This window comes from Rhinolophus ferrumequinum, chromosome 21 (genome assembly GCF_004115265.2).
Source record: "Rhinolophus ferrumequinum isolate MPI-CBG mRhiFer1 chromosome 21, mRhiFer1_v1.p, whole genome shotgun sequence".
Lineage (NCBI taxonomy): Eukaryota > Metazoa > Chordata > Mammalia > Chiroptera > Rhinolophidae > Rhinolophus > Rhinolophus ferrumequinum.
Window position 1 is genome coordinate 38,262,788 of NC_046304.1, and position 17,894 is coordinate 38,280,681.

The 17,894-nt window shown below is 51.8% G+C and overlaps 2 protein-coding genes across 3 annotated transcripts; both read left to right on the top strand.

Annotated features, from left to right (window-relative positions):
- Positions 1-3,783: 3,783 nt before the first annotated feature.
- NAGLU (N-acetyl-alpha-glucosaminidase) lies at positions 3,784-10,855 on the top strand. Its single transcript, XM_033089781.1, has 6 exons — positions 3,784-4,247; positions 5,485-5,632; positions 6,435-6,581; positions 6,761-6,846; positions 7,809-8,065; positions 9,276-10,855. The coding sequence occupies exons 1-6, from the start codon at positions 3,862-3,864 to the stop codon at positions 10,484-10,486; spliced, it is 2,235 nt and encodes a 744-aa protein (XP_032945672.1). The 5' UTR covers positions 3,784-3,861; the 3' UTR covers positions 10,487-10,855.
- A 50-nt stretch (positions 10,856-10,905) lies between these two features.
- Positions 10,906-13,107, top strand: HSD17B1 (hydroxysteroid 17-beta dehydrogenase 1). Of its 2 annotated transcripts, none has more exons than XM_033089782.1 (6): positions 10,906-11,026; positions 11,253-11,336; positions 11,435-11,602; positions 11,745-12,120; positions 12,570-12,747; positions 12,837-13,107. In XM_033089782.1, the coding sequence occupies exons 1-6, from the start codon at positions 10,927-10,929 to the stop codon at positions 13,074-13,076; spliced, it is 1,146 nt and encodes a 381-aa protein (XP_032945673.1). In that variant the 5' UTR covers positions 10,906-10,926; the 3' UTR covers positions 13,077-13,107. The 2 variants fall into 2 exon arrangements, with proteins under 2 accessions (XP_032945673.1, XP_032945674.1); XM_033089783.1 differs by lacking the exon at positions 10,906-11,026 and having other exon boundaries at positions 11,038-11,336; positions 11,745-11,924; positions 12,027-12,120.
- Positions 13,108-17,894: the final 4,787 nt, after the last annotated feature.

Sequence of the window (17,894 nt, forward strand, 5' to 3'; positions counted from 1 at the left end):
GGGGCCAGGACAATTCAATGGGGAAAGAACAGTCTTTTCAACAAATGGTGTTAGTACAACTGGGTATCCACCTACAAAAGAACAAATTTGGACCACGACCCCACACTATATATAAAAATTAATTTAAAGTGGATCATGGACCTACCTAAATGTACAAGTTAAAACTAAAATTCTTAGAAGAGATCATGAGAATACATTGTGACCTTGAGTTAGGCAATGATTTTCAGATATGACACCAAAAGCTCAAGTGATAAAAAAAGATAAGTTTGGCTTTAGCAAAACTTTAAAAAATTTGTACTTCAAAGGACAGAATCAAAACCATTCACACTGGGAGAAAATATTTGCAAATCATACACGGTTGACCTTTGAACAACCTTTGGACACTGCAGGTCCACTTATACATGGATTTTTTACAATAAATATAGTCGGCCCTCTGTATCTCCAGGTGAATGGCCAATAAGCCCATGAAAAATGCTCAACATCATTAATCCTTAGGGAAACGCAAATCAAAACCATGAGGAGATAACACATCATACCCACTAAAAAGGCTATAATAGAAAACAGAATTACAAGTATCAGCAAGGATGTGGAGAAATTGAAACCCCCATTCACTGCTGGTAGGAATGTAAAATAGTGCAGCTGCTTTGGAAACATCCTGGCCGTTCCTCAAAATGTTAAACAGAATTAACAAGACCCAGCAATTTAACTTCTAGGTATCCACTCAAGAAAAATGAAAAAAACGTGCACACAGACTTGTATACAAGTGTCCATAGTAGCATTATTCATAATAGTTCCCAAATAAAAACAACCCATATGTCTATCAGCTGATGTGTGGATAAACAAAAGGTGGTAATATCCATACATTGCATATCATTCTACAATAGAAAGGAATGAAGTACTGACATGCTACAACATGAATGGACCTCAAAAACGTGGTAAGAAGCCAGACACGACCACATGATAATTATGATACCATTCACGTAACATGTTTAGAATGGCAAATCTATAGAGACAGAAAGTAGATGGATGGCTGCCTAGGACTGGCTGCTGGATGGGTTCGGGGACAGTATTAAAATGGGAGATCCCCTTCTCATGGAATCCCTGGACTCCAGACATCTGCTGACTGAGTCTGTGCCCCTCTGCAGTGAATACCCCTCATCTTGAGGTCCTAAAACCAGCATGGAGAGGGAGGCTTTAGGCCTGCTCAACGTTATAGATAGGGGACAATTTTATCACCACTCTCTGTCTTGTTCTTCATTGGGGATCTGGTGGAACTACTTTCTGCCCCAGGAGACCTGTGTGGAAGAAGTATTGGAGCTCCCCTCAGATCTGAATGATCTGCCAGCCCTCCCAGCTCCCCAGCCTACCCAAGACATGTCCTAGGTATGAGCTGCTCCCTGGTGGCCTGACAGGGAAGGACTCCTTCCTCCTCACCGGCAAGGTGGGTGGGATCCTAGCTGGGTTCTGACGGGCGGGCAAATGAATTGGCAAAGCAGAGGGACCAGTGAGCTGGAGGTATTCTGGAGTGCATAGGCAGAGGGTCAGGCTGGCCAGGAACAAAAGAGGAATTGAGATGGAGAGTGGAGAGCTGGGCTTGTTTCACACACATTAATCGAAAAAGTAATAACGTGTCACCTGGTAAAAGTATCCAAAAGCAAAAGGCCCTGTTATAAAAGTCAGTCTTCCTCCCACCCCCAGCATTCCAGTACCCTACCAAGGCAACCACTCTTTACATAGCCTGTTTTATTGTTTTTTTTTTTTTAACGCAAATGGGTCTGTACTATACCTACTCCCTTGGTTTGACCTTTCTTTAGGTTGGTGCCAAAGTAATTGCAGTTTAAAAGGTTAAAATTGCAAAAACCGCAATTACTTTTGCACTAACCTAATATATATATCAGGGGTGCTAAAAAAATGTATACACATGACTTGTATTCATCTTTTGTTGTCAGTATATATTGAGTATTACAATTTTAATACAGTTTTTTCCTTAAAATATGAATACATTTTTGGGGGGGCATCTTCTGTGTATATATATATAGCAGAATCAGCACCAACACATCTTCCTCATTCTTTTTAAGCAAAAGCTTGATATTTCGTACCTTAATTTCTTCAACCAGCCCCCTACTGTCCTCAAAGAGCTCCCAGCCTGGTGAGGAAGGTGAGAAAAGAGAGTGACATGCCCGGAGTCATTGGTGAAGCTCGGCCCAGCATCCATGAGCTTAGGCTTTAAATGTGCTACCAACTCCCTGGATGGTGTCCCCAAGCTTCTGCCCCTGCCAGCAACCCCCCACCACCACTCTGGGTGAATCCAGACCCCACAGAGAGGCACCCTGAGCCCGACGGTAGACCTGCAGCCCAATTTCCCCAACCCATGTGTTTCCTAAGATCCAAAAATGTCAGGAAAACAGGTCCTGGGAGGAGAGTCTGACAAGTCTCACCTGGAGAGAGAGGTGTTTGGAGGGAGAATGGGGCGGGGTTGGGGGTGAGGAATGCTGGAGGGAAGCAGAGAAGAGCTGGGTGGGGGGTGTTGCTACAGGCCGCAGCCCCATGAAGGCACATCTCTCTGGGCCACTCTTGGAGCTGCTCCCTGGGAAATGCTGAGAACCTTCTGATATTAGGAACTGAGAGAGAGCAAAGACTGCACGTCTTGCAGGAGCTGCTCATGAGCGAGGACCAGGGCAGGGGGACTTGGTGTCTGCAGCTGGAGGCAGGGGGCAGGGGAGCTGGGCAAGTTCAGTGGACTCCCATGTTCTCTTTCAATCCAGGGTCTGAATTCTCTGGATTGGCAACCCTTCTCTGACCTCTGACCCCTTCCCTGTCTCTAAGCAGTTTCTCTCAGGCCTAACAATCTGGAAAAATCTACACCTGCTTCCAAAAGAACTCAGAATCCTTTTAGAAAATAGCCTTTCTAAAGGGCCCACCACAAAGCCCCACTCAACCCCTCCGTGCCAGGAGAGGCACCCTGACAGCTTGCAGCACTCAGGGAATAGTGGCAAGAACAGTGGTCTTGAAGCTGGTTGCCTAGATTCTAGTCCCAAACCTGCTCTCCTACTGGTATTGAAGTTGTCCAAGACACTTCCTTTCTCTGGCCCTCAGTTTCCCATTATGTAAAATGAAAATAAGTCCTGTGCTGCGACTGTTACTGCTGCTGCCCCTTAAGGATCCAATGGCAAGACCTTAACATGTCCACTAGCCCTACCCCAGGGCCAATCCAGGTTCACATGCCCCATGCCCCTCCAACTTTGTGTGTGATCCTTTAGTTTCTCAAATCTGCCCAGCTCTTTCCTTACCCCTCCCGGGTCTTCATATAGACATTTTCTCAACCTTGAATGCCTCCCCTGCCTCTTCTCCTAGTCAATCAATTTAATTCAGATTAAATGTCACTTCCTTTTGGAGGCTTCAGGCTGGGTGCCCTTGTATTTCTTCACAGCATCTCAGCTATAACGTAAACCTACCTAAGTATTTGGTTCGAGGTCTCCTCCAGAGAGTGGTGGCAGTGCCTGGTACAAAATAAACTCCAAATAAATATTTTTGGGGTGGTTGGATGGAAGGAAAGTGATTTGTGTCTGAAAGCGCGTTGTACCAGCAAGCACTTGTGAAGGTATAACGGGTCACATGCGGCCCTAGACTTCTGATGTTACTGGGGTCATGCGCTCCCGCACCACGTGCTGTCAGAAGACAACCTTAGGGCCTCGATCTGGGACCCGGAAGCTAGGCTCACCGGCCCCCGCGGGTGCTTTAATCTTCATGTCCACGTGATCTGAAGCCCGCAGGTGATTGGACCCGGGCTGTCCCGCCCCCTAGTCCCGAGACCCGAGTTTGTTTCCTGCAGGGCCGCTGCGGGGCTGGGACCGCTGGACCATGGAGGTGGTAGCGGTGCCTGCTGCTTTGGGGTTCCTGCTTCTGGCCTTGGCGGGGAGCTCGGCCGGGGACGAGGCCCACGAGGCGGAGGCCGTGCGGGCGCTGCTGACCCGGCTTCTGGGGCCCGGGCCAGCGGCTGCCTTCTCGGTATCGGTAGAGCGCTCCCTGGCGGCCGAGTCCGGTCTGGACACCTACCGCTTGAGTGGCGGGGGTGCGGGGGCGCGGGTGCAGGTGCTCGGCTCCACGGGCGTGGCCGCTGCCGCGGGGCTGCACCGCTACCTGCGCGACTTCTGCGGCTGCCACGTGGCCTGGTCAGGCTCTCAGCTGCGCTTGCCGCAGCCGCTGCCCGCCTTGCCCGAGGAGCTGACCGAGGCAACGCCTAACAGGTACCGGCGGGACCGCCTGTCGGCTCCCCTGCAGCTGCCTCCCGCCACAAGCCCCCCCACACCGCCCCCCCAACCCGGGCGCCCACACCTCGCTGAAGTCCCCGCCCTACCCACCCCAGCGCTTGTTTGGTAGGAAGCGCCGGCCATAGGGTCGCACAATTCTGGCTTCAGATTCTGGTTCTTGTCCAGCTAACTCAAAAACTCCGGAGGCTTTGGCTAGAAATAAATGATAAAGATTTATTCAAGGGTCTTAGGGATTATAAACCGGAGACACAACTGGGCAATACCCAGAGTATTCTGCAGAAGAAAGAAAAGTTCTTACAATCAAAGGTACATTCCTGAGAAGAATCAGTCCTGCATTCTTAGCCTCTGGATTGGTCTGAGATGGTAATCTGTGGTCTTGATGGTGACCATTCTTTCCTCAGTCCTTCGGGGGTAATCAGAAGGTTATCTGGATGTTTGATCTATAGGCAGACATTGGCAGGACGGGAAATTTCAAAACTTGAAGTTCCCAGCATAATTAAGAATAGAATCTTTTCCTTGTGCCTTAACCTACTTGATTTTAGTCATTTTGCAGCTTGACTATAGTGGCTACATTTCATTTCTGCACTCTGTTCCTGAGCTTCTAAAAGCTGTGTGTCCTTGAGCAAGTCACTTAGCCTCTCAGAGCCTCAGTTGGCTCTTGTGAAAAATGGAAATAATGACATCTACCATGCAGTGTTGGTTGTGAGGATTTACACGGTGATGGGAGGAGAATTTGTGATGCATAATTAGTGATGGCTGTTTCTTTCCTTCCCCACCCTCTCTTTAAACATGCTTACGGAGGAATGACACCCCTCCCTCTCAGGCTTCTGTTCTAGCACTTGTCCCACTGCATGGAGGTGACGTGTTCCCCCTTCCAAGATAGGACCAACTTTGCCATATAGCACTTAAACACTGCACAGCCTAGGGGCTGTAGAAGAGTTGAATGGAATATGGTCTCAAATGTCTGCCACCCTGGAGGGGTGCTGGGGGCAGGTGGGTGGGTACCTCGGAAGCTCAAGACCTGAGTCTTATGTCCCTCTGGGGTGGATTCCCCAGTGAAGCTGCGGGGGTGGCCACGTTTGGAATCCCTCCCCTCTGGGCTAGATCTGGGGTCAGGCTGCCCTCTGAGCTCTCCCAGAATGATGGCCTCTTAGGGTGGGGGACATCTTCTTTGCCCCAAGGCACACACCCTAGCTTATGCCCCTACCCACAGGTACCGATATTACCAGAACGTGTGCACGCAAAGCTACTCCTTCGTGTGGTGGGACTGGGCCCGCTGGGAGCAGGAGATCGACTGGATGGCACTGAATGGCATCAACCTGGCGCTGGCCTGGAGTGGACAGGAGACCATCTGGCAGAGGGTGCGTGTCCACCCACCACCTGGGCCACCTCAGGTGTTCCCCAAGCCCTGCATCAGCACAGTGTCTGGCACACAGAGAATAAGGGCTCCAGCCCTTTGGAAACAGGTTTCCACTGCTGAGACAAACATGTAGGAGCACTTACGGAGGGCTGGACCCCAGGACCCCACTGTAAACACTTTGTATCTGGGACTCCCCTTTCTCCCCACCCTTCCTCCGGTCACTCTGCTGCTTCTACAGATTCTATCTTAGGAGCTCGCCATCTGCCTCATCATTTCCATCCTGAGTTATGGCCCTAGTTCAGGCTCTTGCCTCCTCTTCCTGGACCCCCACAAAAGCCTCTGAACAGGACTCCTGGCTTTCCAAGTTCCACCAGATTGTCCTTTTTGAAATGCAGACTTTCTAGTAACACACTCTGGAGTGTCCCATTGCCTTCAGTCTTTGCCAGGCCTGGGAGTTTCCATCCCTGGGCCCTGAGGGCTCTGGCTGCACCTGGGGCTGCTTAAGCTCTCCCCAGAGCTGTCTTCACCCATCGCTCTAGCCAGCCTTGCTCTATGAAGCCAAGTCTCCTTCCCCATTTTGGGCAGAGCCCCTTTATTCCTCACCTCACCTGGATGACAAGGGTGACGTATTAGTTACCTTACCTATTCACAGATCTGTTTCTCCTGGACTGTGAGCCCCTTGCAAGCAGGGGTCGCATTTTGTCTTAGCAAGTGTAGGGCATACCACAGAGATGAGCGAACGTTGAATGAATCAATGACGAGATGAACGTATTTACATGTACGGGGATCACCTTCCTCCTCAGGTATACCTGGCCTTGGGCCTGACCCAGTCAGAGATCGATGAGTACTTCACTGGTCCTGCCTTCCTGGCCTGGGAACGCATGGGCAACCTGCACACCTGGGGTGGTCCCCTGTCACGCTCCTGGCACCTCAAGCAGCTTTACCTGCAGGTAAAAGGCTGGGGAAGGGAAGGGGCAGAATTGGTGCTGGACAGTCATGGGCTCAGGAGGGTGGTATTTGGCCAGTCTCAGGGCTCTAAACTGGACCCTGGGGACTCTGTGTGCTCTGGGGGAGTGAGGGCCTCCCACCACGGGCCATGCTCACCAGGTTTCCCTCCCATTTCTCCCAGCATCGGATCCTGGACCGGATGCGCTCCTTTGGCATGGTCCCCGTGTTGCCTGCATTCGCAGGGCATGTCCCCAAGGCTATCACCAGGTGAGGTTCCTCCCCCTCAGCTCCCATTCAACCCAGAGAGGGAATTTATTTTCCCCCGCAAGACATGATAAGCTCTAGATGTAGGCCCTGGCTTGATTCCTGGCTCTGCTACCCATTAACCATGTGACCTTGGACAGATTATGTGACTGCCCTGTGTCTCCATTTCCTCACTTGTAAAATATACGTGGCTTGTCACTCACAGAGTCTTAGCAACTGGCAGCTCTTATGAGTGGTAGTAGGTGTACACTGGTCTCCTCTGACATTCCTGCTCATCTGTTCCACTTATCCTCTCTTGTGACTGGGAAAATTCTTCAAGGACCAGCTGAGATCTCCCCTTCTTCAGGAAGCCTTGCTGGGCCCCCCCAACATTTGTTATTACCTTCATGCCCCTGAGCACCTGGCTCCCACCATTCTCACAGTGCTTAGCACAGTGCTGCTGGCCTCACTGGCCACCCCTTCATCTCTCTGACTGGGTGGCGGGAGCCTCATGCATACATTCAGTGAATGTTTGTCGGGCTGTCTGGGGCTGCCAGATCAGGCTCTGTGAGAGGGAGGTTGGCAGGGAGCTATAATACAGTGACAGGGCGGGAATATGTTTGGGCCCAGCCTACTTCTCTGTCAAGGTCATTTCTGCCTGGAGGAGAGGGGCAGCAAAGGTTCAGAGCAGAGGCAGTACTAGGCCAGACCTTGAAAAATGTGTGTTGCTTATTTCAGCCAGTGGGAGGGGAGAGACGGCAAAAGCTTTGCAGACTAGGTGAAACTTAAAAGACATCAAGGAGTAAGCGGCTGGATAAGCGGGGAGTGAGGAGGAAAGGACTCTAGGCCCAGGGCACAGTATGTGCAAAGGCATGGCGGCATGAGAGACCAGGATGAGTTCCAGGAATTGCAGATCAGTTAATGAGGCTAGCGATGCATACTGTGTCAGCCTCCAGTAAATGCCTGGACTGTCCTCCCCCAACTAGGGTGTTCCCTCAGGCCAACATTACCCAGCTGGGCAGCTGGGGGCACTTCAACTGCTCCTACTCCTGCTCCTTCCTCCTGGCTCCGGAAGACCCCCTATTCCCTATCGTGGGGAGCCTCTTCCTGCGGGAGCTCACCAAAGAGTTCGGCACAGATCACATATACGGGGCTGACACTTTCAACGAGATGCAGCCCCCATCCTCGGAGCCCTCCTACCTCGCCGCAGCCACTGCTGCTGTCTACCAGGCCATGATCACAGGTTCGGTGCCAGGGGGAGGTAGGGAAAGGAATCCCCTGGACCCTCAGGGCGATGGGGCTAGGAGAACGGACTGGGAGTAGTAATACTCACCGTGACACATAGCTCCTTATGGTTTACCAAGCACTTGTACACACACATAATCTCATTTAATCACTGATTGAGAGGTGAGCTCTGGAACCAGACAACCTGCTCAAACCCTGGCACTGCCACTTCCTGCCTGTATGATTTACAAGTTACCTCCCTCCCAGTTCCTGAGTTGCTTCATCTGTAAAATGGGGCTTATAAGTAGAATGATGCCCGGCCCAGAGTCAAGTGTCATTAAGGGCCAGCTATAAAAAATATCTCATTTGGTCTCAACCTCCGTGCTGAGGTACATAGCACATGCCAGAGACTAGGGGATGTGCCCAAATCTGGTAGGTGCTCTTCCTGGTACACAAATGTGAACCCACTGCTCCTTCTTGCCACTTACACGGAGGAGCCAGATGAGGAGTGGCTCGGTCGGAGGCTTCTGTGTCAGTCAAGAAGGGAATAGATTGGCTCCAGCTTCCTTGAGCAGCTGCTCCGGGTCTGATCCTGGACCTGCAGCATCAGCCCAGAGCCTGTCAGATTTGCAAATGCAGCCTCCTCTCCTTCCCTCCCCCACCTTCTGAATCAGAATGACCAGTGCAGGGCCCAGTAATGTATGTTTTAACCAGCCCTCTGGGTGATTCTGATGCTCCATAAAGCTTGGTACCTTGTTTGCCCGAAAATAAGACCTACCCCAAAATAAGCCGCAGTTAAGATTGTCAGCCAGATGGACATATTTAGTACGTTATGACGATGTTCCAGAAGATGACATGACTGTATTTGAATAAATGTAAATTATTGTACATGAAAAGATAAGACATCCCCTGAAATATGCCCTAATGCATCTTTTGGAGCAAAAATTAATATAAGACCCTGTCTAATTTTGGGGGAAATATGGTATAAGACCCAGTCTTATTTTCAGGGAAAATAACTTTCATGGAGCTCCCAGTTAGGGGCAGGAGGAGATGGGAAGGGTATGTGTAATGAAATGCCCTGGTGGTTGAGATGTACAGGGGAAAGAGGTATCCTGGGATAGAGTCATTTAACTTCTCTGGACCTCTGTTTCCTCATCTGTAGAGTGGGGTGAATGTTCTCCTGGCGCCATCCCCTCTCATCATCCCTCTTTTCTGTCCCCCGACCACAGTGGACCCTGATGCCACGTGGCTGCTCCAAGGCTGGCTGTTCCAGCACCAGCCCCAGTTCTGGGGGCCTGCCCAGGTAAAGGCTGTGCTTGGAGCAGTACCCCGCGGCCGCCTCTTGGTCCTGGACCTGTTTGCAGAGAGCCAGCCCGTGTACATCCGCACAGCCTCCTTCCAGGGCCAGCCCTTCATCTGGTGCATGCTGCATAACTTCGGGGGAAACCATGGCCTTTTCGGGGCCCTGGAGGCCGTGAACCAAGGCCCCTTGGCTGCCCGTCTCTTCCCCAACTCCACCATGGTAGGCACAGGCATGGCACCTGAAGGCATTGGCCAGAACGAAGTGGTCTACGCCCTCATGGCCGAGTTGGGCTGGCGGAAGGACCCAGTGACAGATTTGGGAGCCTGGGTGAGCAGCTTTGCAGCCCGGCGGTATGGGGTCTCCCACGGGGATGCAGAGGCAGCATGGAGGCTACTTCTCAGGAGTGTCTACAACTGCTCCGGTGAGGACTGCCGTGGCCACAATCACAGCCCACTGGTCAGGCGGCCGTCCCTACAGATGGTTACCACTGTCTGGTACAACCGATCAGATGTATTTGAGGCCTGGCGGTTGCTGCTAACAACCACCCCCACCCTGGCCACCAGCCCAGCCTTCCGCTATGACCTGGTGGACATCACTCGCCAGGCAGTCCAGGAGCTGGTCAGCTTGTACTATGAGGAGGTGAGGACTGCCTACCTGAACAAGGAGTTGGTTCCCTTGTTGAGGGCAGCAGGCATCCTGGCCTACGAGCTGCTGCCCTCACTGGACAACATACTGGCTAGTGATAGCCGCTTCCTGCTGGGCAGCTGGCTGGAGGAGGCCCGGGCAGCAGCGGTCAGTGAGGCCGAGGCCCATTTCTATGAACAGAACAGCCTCTACCAGCTGACCCTTTGGGGGCCAGAGGGCAACATTCTCGACTATGCCAACAAGCAGCTGGCAGGACTAGTAGCCAACTACTACACCCCCCGCTGGCAGCTCTTCTTGGAGATGCTGGTTGAGAGTCTGGTCCAAGGCATCCCCTTCCAACAGCACCAGTTTGACAAGAATGCCTTCCAACTGGAGCAGACCTTTGTCCTCAGCACACGGAGGTATCCTAACCAGCCCCGAGGTGACACCGTGGACTTAGCCAAGAAACTCTTCCTCAAATATTACCCCCGGTGGGTGGCTGGCTCTTTGTGACAAATTACCCACCCCTGGGCCATGTTCTCCCCAAACTCCAGGCCTGGGCAGGTCCCGGGGCCTGGAGCTGGGCCAGCACCACTGGAGGGCTCCAGATCTGGACGAAGGAATTCAAGACCTGCCGGTAGAATCAGGGCTAGGAAATTTGGAGGGAAGTGAGCTGCCCTCCTTCATCACGCCAAATTTGGGATCAAAGTACTGTTTTAATACAACTTAATAAACTAACGAATCACCTGGGCCTGTCTGTCAAAATGTCACTGGCACGATGCCCGGAAGGACTCAGGGCTATAGCATGGACACTGGTGTGGGACCAGTTCTCCCTGCCCTCTTGCCTTAGTCTCCCATTTTTAATACTGACCTCTGATCTTTGAACTGAGAATGCATTTCATACCCTCAGCAGCAAACTTTGGAAACTATAATCGTCCCTGTGGGACACAGGCATGACCATGAGAAAATCTGCCCAGGCCATTCAGTGCCCACATGGAAGCCCACACCTGCTTTCAAAGCTTCGCCCTCCCTCTGACCAGCAACTAAAGAAAGGTATTCCAAGCAGTGGCCTTACCTCTGCCTTTACCTAGAGCAGGGTGGGGAGAGCAGACCAGGGACCTCTGGAGTGTTCAGCCTTGATGTGGTGCTGAAGACACAATAAGGGGTGGGGACCCTCGCGGGCAGGGAGGGGCGGGGCAAAGTAGGTGATATCTAGTTCAGAGACTAGAGCCTAGAACTCCCAGAGCCTCTTCCACACACGTCTCCATGGACCGCACAGTGGTGCTCATCACCGGCTGCTCCTCGGGTATCGGCCTGCACCTGGCCCTGCGTCTGGCATCTGATCCATCCAGGAGCTTCAAAGGTACAGGAGGGGACTGGGATGGGGAGAAGGGAGCAGCCGCTGGTCCAAGTGGACCTAGGTAAGGTAAGCAGACCCTCATCCTCTCCCCCAACCTCCAGTGTATGCCACACTCCGGGACCTGAGCACGCAGGGCCCATTGTGGGAGGCTGCGCGGTCCCGAGGGTGCCCTCCTGGCTCCCTGGAGACATTGCAGCTAGACGTGCAGGATGCAGATTCTGTGGCTGCAGCGCGGGCACGTGTGACTGAGGGACGCGTGGATGTGCTGGGTGAGCCTCCCTGAAACACATATGCAGGACCCTTCCCCACCCTGTGTCCAAACCAAGGTGTCCCGAGTCCCAGGGAACAAGAGGGGTCCAGCATGGGAGAGGGTGGTACCTGAGGCAGGTGGGGTTGGGCCTCTCCCCTCAGTGTGCAACGCGGGCCGGGGTCTGCTCGGGCCGCTGGAGGCGCTTTCGGCAGACGCCATGCACTCGGTGCTGGATGTGAACGTGGTAGGGACCGTGCGCATGCTTCAGGCCTTCCTGCCAGACATGAAGCGCCGCGGCTCTGGACACATATTGGTGACCGGGAGCATGGGAGGCTTGATGGGTGAGTGGAAAAGGCGGGGCCTGGTGAGACTGGCACGGGGCTGCTGCGGCACGGCGGGCTCCCAGCAGATCCGCGCCTCAGCAGCTTCATCTCCCCTCAAAGGGATGCCTTTCAACGCTGTTTACTGCGCCAGCAAGTTCGCGATCGAAGGTTTATGCGAGAGTCTGGCAGTTCTGCTGCCGCCCTTCGGGGTCCAGTGAGTCACCGCCCAGTCCCTGGAACCCTCTGAACCCTGACTTTGGGAACACCCATACCTGTCTTGTTGGAGTTGTCCCCAGGCGTTCTCCCTGGCCCCTCTCTACTGCAGCTCACATTTGTTGTGTGCCAGGCACTGTACAGGGCCCATGGCACAAGTGCGACGAGCGGTGAGTTGTCGGTATTGTTATTGGGAAGCTCAGGCTCAGAGAGGTTAGGTAACTGGCCCAAGGTCACACAGCTGTACCTGTTGCCAGAGTCTCTCACCATCAAATGATGTGGGAGCGCTTTTCTGGCAGTACACTGCTTTTCAAGCTTTCTGGTTAACCTAAGCACCTGCCGCCCGTTACGCCCTCCCTCTCCGGTGGGGGCCAGGCTAGGGACCGCACAGGGAGTGAGGTGAGCCTACTCTTAACGGCCTCCACCCACTCGCCACTCTCGGGATTGCAGCGTGAGCCTCATCGAGTGCGGCCCGGTGCACACTGCCTTCCAGGAGAAGGTGCAGAACGGCCCCGGCGCAGCGCTGGACGGCGTGGACGCTCAGACCCGTGACCTCTTCTCCCGCTACCAGCGCCACTTCGAGCAGGTCTTCCGCAAGGCGGCGCAGGACCCGGAGGAGGTGACAGAGGTGGGCGCCAGGCAGGGCTCGGTGAGCCGGGGCGGCCCTGGAGTCCTTGCGCCCAGCCCCCGCCAGCGTGTCTCCAACCTCTACCGCAGGTCTTCCTCACCGCTCTCCGTGCCTCGCCGCCGGCCCTGCGCTACTTCAGCTGCGAGCGCTTCCTGCCCCTGGCACGGCTGCGCCTGGCCGACCCCAGCGGCTGCAGCTACGTCGCCGCCATGCACCGCGCAGTGTTCGGCGACGAGGCAGCCGAGGGTCCGGAGGGCGCCCAGACAGAGGCGGGAGCCGGAGCACTGGGGGGCCCAGAGCTGGGTGCTCCTCCCTCTGCCCCGCAATAAAGACTTGGTTCCTCACAGTCTCCCTCTCTCTCCTTTGCGCGTCCCGGGGGTGTGCGGTTCTGGGGGATCGAGGGCGGGGCTCCTGACTGCACTGCCCTGGACGGTTGCAGCAGGTGGGCGATCAGGAAAGACCTTGTTATCCCGGTTACACCTCCGTGAAACCTCCCAGAAAGAGGGAAGAGCTAGCCAGGGTCTAGCCTGAAGCCCACCGCTCTTTCCTGCCCCAGTAGAAGTCAGGCATTTGGATGGGGATAGAGTCAGTTTGTGACTTGGCCCACATTGGTCGAGACCTCATGCAAGGTCCTTACCCTCTCTGAGTCTGTTTTCTTATCTGTAAAATGGTTATAATCGCTATGTCATGAATTGTAAGGATTAATTGAGATAATGCCTGAAAGTGCTGGGATAGAGGTCTTAATAGCAGACACAGCTATTGTTATTACCACTAATGGTATTCTTAGTATTGTAATTGTATTCCCAGGCTGAAGCCAGAGGTGTCAAGAAGAAACAGGCCAAATGAATTAAAAAGAGACAACAACCTCATTCACCCTCCTCCTTTCCCCTAGCCCTAGACAAAACTCGGAGACATCTCCACCAACCCAGAAGCCGCCTCTCACCAGGAGGTTTAGCTGAGGCTCCAGGCACAGCTGGTCTGCCCAGTGGTCTGTCTTTTCCTTCCTGAAGCTGGCAGAAGGAGTGGCAGGAGCCATTGAAAGGGCCTGCAGGGTAGTGGAGCCAATCTCCTAACTTCCTCCCAGGTTGTGTGCTGGAGGAGGTGTGGAGAACCAATAGAAACTAGGCGAGGAGGTTGCAGGCCTAGGGAAAGGGCAGGGGTGCCCCAGAGGGGATGGTATTGAGGGAGGGACAAGGAGAGGGGGAGGGAGAAGGCCAGGGGCATGGCTGCAGAGAGCCTGGACGCGGGAATAGAAAGGAACCTACTGGGGCTCTTGGAGCTTTCTGTGAGACCTTGGGGGAAGGAGATGCTGCCTCCTGACCTGTCCTCATCTCCAGACCTGACCTGTCCCCATCCCTGCTCTGGGCCTTTGGAATGCCTGCTGCTTCTGCTCCTGGGGGAAGTTTCAGGAAGGCGCCTCAGCCAATCTATCCCTGCCTATGTCCCTGCCCTGCTGGCCCAGATGGGTCTGCAGTCCTTGCGACATCCAGGAAGGCTACAGGAAAGGGACAGGGCCAAGGTGGCACGCATCTCTGAGGGCGAGACCTACTCTCTTTGCACTTGTGTGTGTGCACACTCACAAGGTCACTCCTGGGGGATGTGGTGATGAGAAAGGCACAGTGTGAACACTCTCTCTTCCATACATTCTCTTATTAATGTATGAGTCCTGTACAGCAGTCCTGTAGCTGAGCCCCCTGTGATTTTAATGCCCCTAGTATTTCTGGCAGCTAGAATTAAATAATTTAATTCTTAATTAGGCCTTTGTTCACATGTTAACCGCTCTTTCTGTTCAACTTTTCTTCTCTCAGGAGTGTAGTCATAAGTCGCTGATGTGGTGTTTCTTTGTCAAGCAGAAGGAGATAACGCCAAGGTCTGTAGGAGAACTTGAGTTTGTTTTGCAAGAGGGAATGTCTCCGAGGTAGCTGAGACCAGCTGCTGGCTGATGGCCAGTAGTCTGATGTGAAAAAGTGTTATCTAGGATTCAAGAAACACAGATTTCTCTCAGTTTCCTGAAACTCTCCCTCCTTTACTCCCCAGCCACATAAAAACTCCTTACTTTTGCTTTTTGGGAGAGACGGATTTGAGAGATCTTGCTCTCCTGTCTTCTCGCTATGGCCAAATCGAATAAACCTTTCTGTATCTCCAAGCACCAGTGTCTCAGTGTTTTGGCCCACTTATGCATCGAGTCCGTGAACCTGAATTTTGGGAGGTGATTTGGTAACAGTCCCATGACTTCAAATACCAGTTACACACCAATGACCACCCCCACCAAAAAATGCCCCATATCTGCAACTCCTTTGTCTCCCACAAACTCCAGGCTTATACATTTCCAACTGCCTGCTTACCATCTTCACAGACCTCATAAACTAAAAGCCTCCTTTGTGACTTTCTCTCTCACTATTCTCCTACACCTGATTCAGCTCTACCAACCTACTGGCCCAGGGCCTTTGAACTGGCTGTTCCCTCTGTGTGGTTCACTTGCCCTCATCTCCAATTCCATCTCTGCCTTCAGGTCTTCGCTGTTTTCACAAATGACCCTAATCTAAAATAGCATTCCCTCCCCTCCGCTACGGTATCCTTACCCTGTTTTATTTTTCTCCATAGCATTTATCACCACTAGATGTGTCATAGATTTATTTATTGACTTATTGACTTCATTGTTATAAGTTTATTTATAGCCTTTGCGCCACATCACAAGACACACAGGAATCTAAGCTCCAGGAGGGCAGGCACTTTGTTTTGTTTACTGGTTAATAACTTGTGCCTAGAAACTTTCCTGATTTGAACCTTTCCAAATACACATTTACTGAATAAAAGTGACTGTTGGTTTGCAACTTGGGGAGTTCCCTGGGTGGAATTTGAAACTGGCCCCCGTACATGGAGGGTGAGGAGAGATGGAAGAAAGAAGCAGACCACTCCAGATTGGTAGGTGGCAGGTTTAATAAGCAAGAAAACTTACTTACAAGGCTTGTCCTGGGTGCCACAAGTTGATCTCCACCATCAGCCCACCAGACTCTGAAGAGTTTATATGAAGGCCTTAACGTAGGAGGTCTGACAATTAAGTTCGAGAACTTGCCACCGTGCGCTTCCATTGGCAGCACTGTACAAACATCTTGGTAAGGTTTCATAACTTTGGTATATTAGTGTCTCACATCTGTGTTCCTGTTGATATGTGGTGGTGTCTTGCTGAGTGGCGTTCATTATTGTTGTGTGTTTTTGTGTGCTGTTGCTAGAATGTCTGAGCTTGAATTAGAGCAATGAACAAACATTAAATTTCTTGTTAAACTTAGCAACAGTGAAAGTGAAATCAGGGACATGTTTGTCCAAGTTTATGGGGACAATGCCATGAAGAAAACGGCTGTGTACAAATGGATTAAATGTTTTTCTGAGGGGAGAGAACGCATCACTGATGACGAGAGGTCAGGGCGTCCAGTAACGAGCAGAACTGAAGAAAACATTGCAAAAATTCGTTAAATTGTGAGTCAAAATCATCAGCTGACTGTGAGAAGCATAGCAGACCAAGTAAACATCGATAGAGACACAGTTAGGAAAATCTTAAGAAAATCTTGGCATGAGAAAGGTGTGTTCAAAAATGGTCCTGAAGGAGCTCACCGATGAACAAAAGCAAAGGAGAGTCCCAGTTTGCCAGGCAAGACCTTTCGGAGAGGCAAGATGATGTTTTGGGCTGCGTTATCACTGGTGATAAAACATGGGTGTACCAATACGACCCTGAAACAAAGCATCAAAGTGCATGTAGGGGGGGAACAGAGTCCCAGAGAGCAGTTTCCAGGCTCTCGGCCTCACGTAGAAAGGTGCTGGCTTGGGTAGTAGAAGGCCGTCAGCTGTGACTAGTTGGCCATCAGCTGTTACCGGTTAGTCATTAGCCACTGACATAACTGCCGTGGCTAAGCTAGCAAGCGCAGATTGCAGCTAGCAAATGAGGTTGGTTGGCAGAGAAGTGGCCGGCAGGTTGCGGGTCATGTGGCTCCTGCTTCCTGTGTCTCCAACCCAGCCACCATCGAGAATATAGTGGTATGACTCCCCTACCTATGGCTCTGTGGGTGTTCCTTTTAGGCCTCACCATGTCCTGCGTTCTGGTGCCATGGGGAGCAGGAGTTGAATCCCTTCATGACAGTGCACAATGGAGGTCAGCCAATTCTCCACCCCCAAAACAGTTCCATCAGTCCAAATCAAGAGTCAAAACGATGTTGCTAACCTTTTTTGATATCAGAGGGATTATTCATTATGAATTTGTACCAACTGGACAGTTAACCAAGTTTGCTATTTGGAGGTGCTGAAAAGGCTGCATGAAAAAGTTAAGACAAAAATGACCTGAACTTTTCGCCAACAATTCATGGCTCTTGCATCACGACAATGCACCAGCTTACACGGCACTGTCTGTGAGGGAGTTTTTAGCCAGTAAACAAATAATTGTATTGGAACACGCTCCCTACTCACCTGATCTGGCCCCCAATGACTTCTTTCTTTACCCAAAGATAAAGGAAATATTGAAAGGAAAACATTTTGATGACATTCAGGACATCAAGGGTAATACGATGACAGCTCTGATGGCCATTCCAAAACTAAGAGTTCCAAAATTGCTCTGAAGTGTGGATTAGGCACTGGCGTGCGTGCATAGCTTCTCAAGGGGAGTATATGGTCACTTCTAAGGTGACCATAGTGATACTCAGCTATGGCCATTCTTAGTTTTGGAATGGCCATCAGAGCTGTCATCGTATTACCCTTGATGTCCTGAATGTCATCAAAATGTTTTCCTTTCAATATTTCCTTTATCTCTGGGTAAAGAAAGAAGTCATTGGGGGCCAGATCAGGTGAGTAGGGAGCGTGTTCCAATACAATTATTTGTTTACTGGCTAATGAGGGATGTAGCACTTTTTCTAGGATGAGTTCGTGACTTCATATGCTTTCCAGAGGGCCTCGACAACACATTGCTCTCTCACAGCTTTGTCCTTGAAGACGGCTCACACTGTGAGATTGGTGTACAGAGCATACATTCCAAGGATGGGTGTTGGGGGTTGAGGAGCTTCCTAATGCCTATGTCCAGCTTAAGGGTCAACTAGCAGTTATCCTCTCAATGCTCTACTCCAATTGTGACTCAGTGTAGGCATGTGAGACTGTGTGTCCTG

Bases quoted from the DNA above. Each gene is read 5' to 3' on its own strand.
- NAGLU (XM_033089781.1), top strand. From the start codon at position 3,862: ATGGAGGTGGTAGCGGTGCCTGCTGCTTTGGGGTTCCTGCTTCTGGCC. The intron at 4,248-5,484 runs GTACCGGCGGGA...CCCTACCCACAG, and splicing joins ACCGAGGCAACGCCTAACAG to GTACCGATATTACCAGAACG. The intron at 8,066-9,275 runs GTTCGGTGCCAG...CCCCGACCACAG, and splicing joins CTACCAGGCCATGATCACAG to TGGACCCTGATGCCACGTGG.
- HSD17B1 (XM_033089782.1), top strand. From the start codon at position 10,927: ATGACCATGAGAAAATCTGCCCAGGCCATTCAGTGCCCACATGGAAGC. The intron at 12,121-12,569 runs GTGAGTCACCGC...TCGGGATTGCAG, and splicing joins CTGCCGCCCTTCGGGGTCCA to CGTGAGCCTCATCGAGTGCG. The intron at 12,748-12,836 runs GTGGGCGCCAGG...CCTCTACCGCAG, and splicing joins ACCCGGAGGAGGTGACAGAG to GTCTTCCTCACCGCTCTCCG.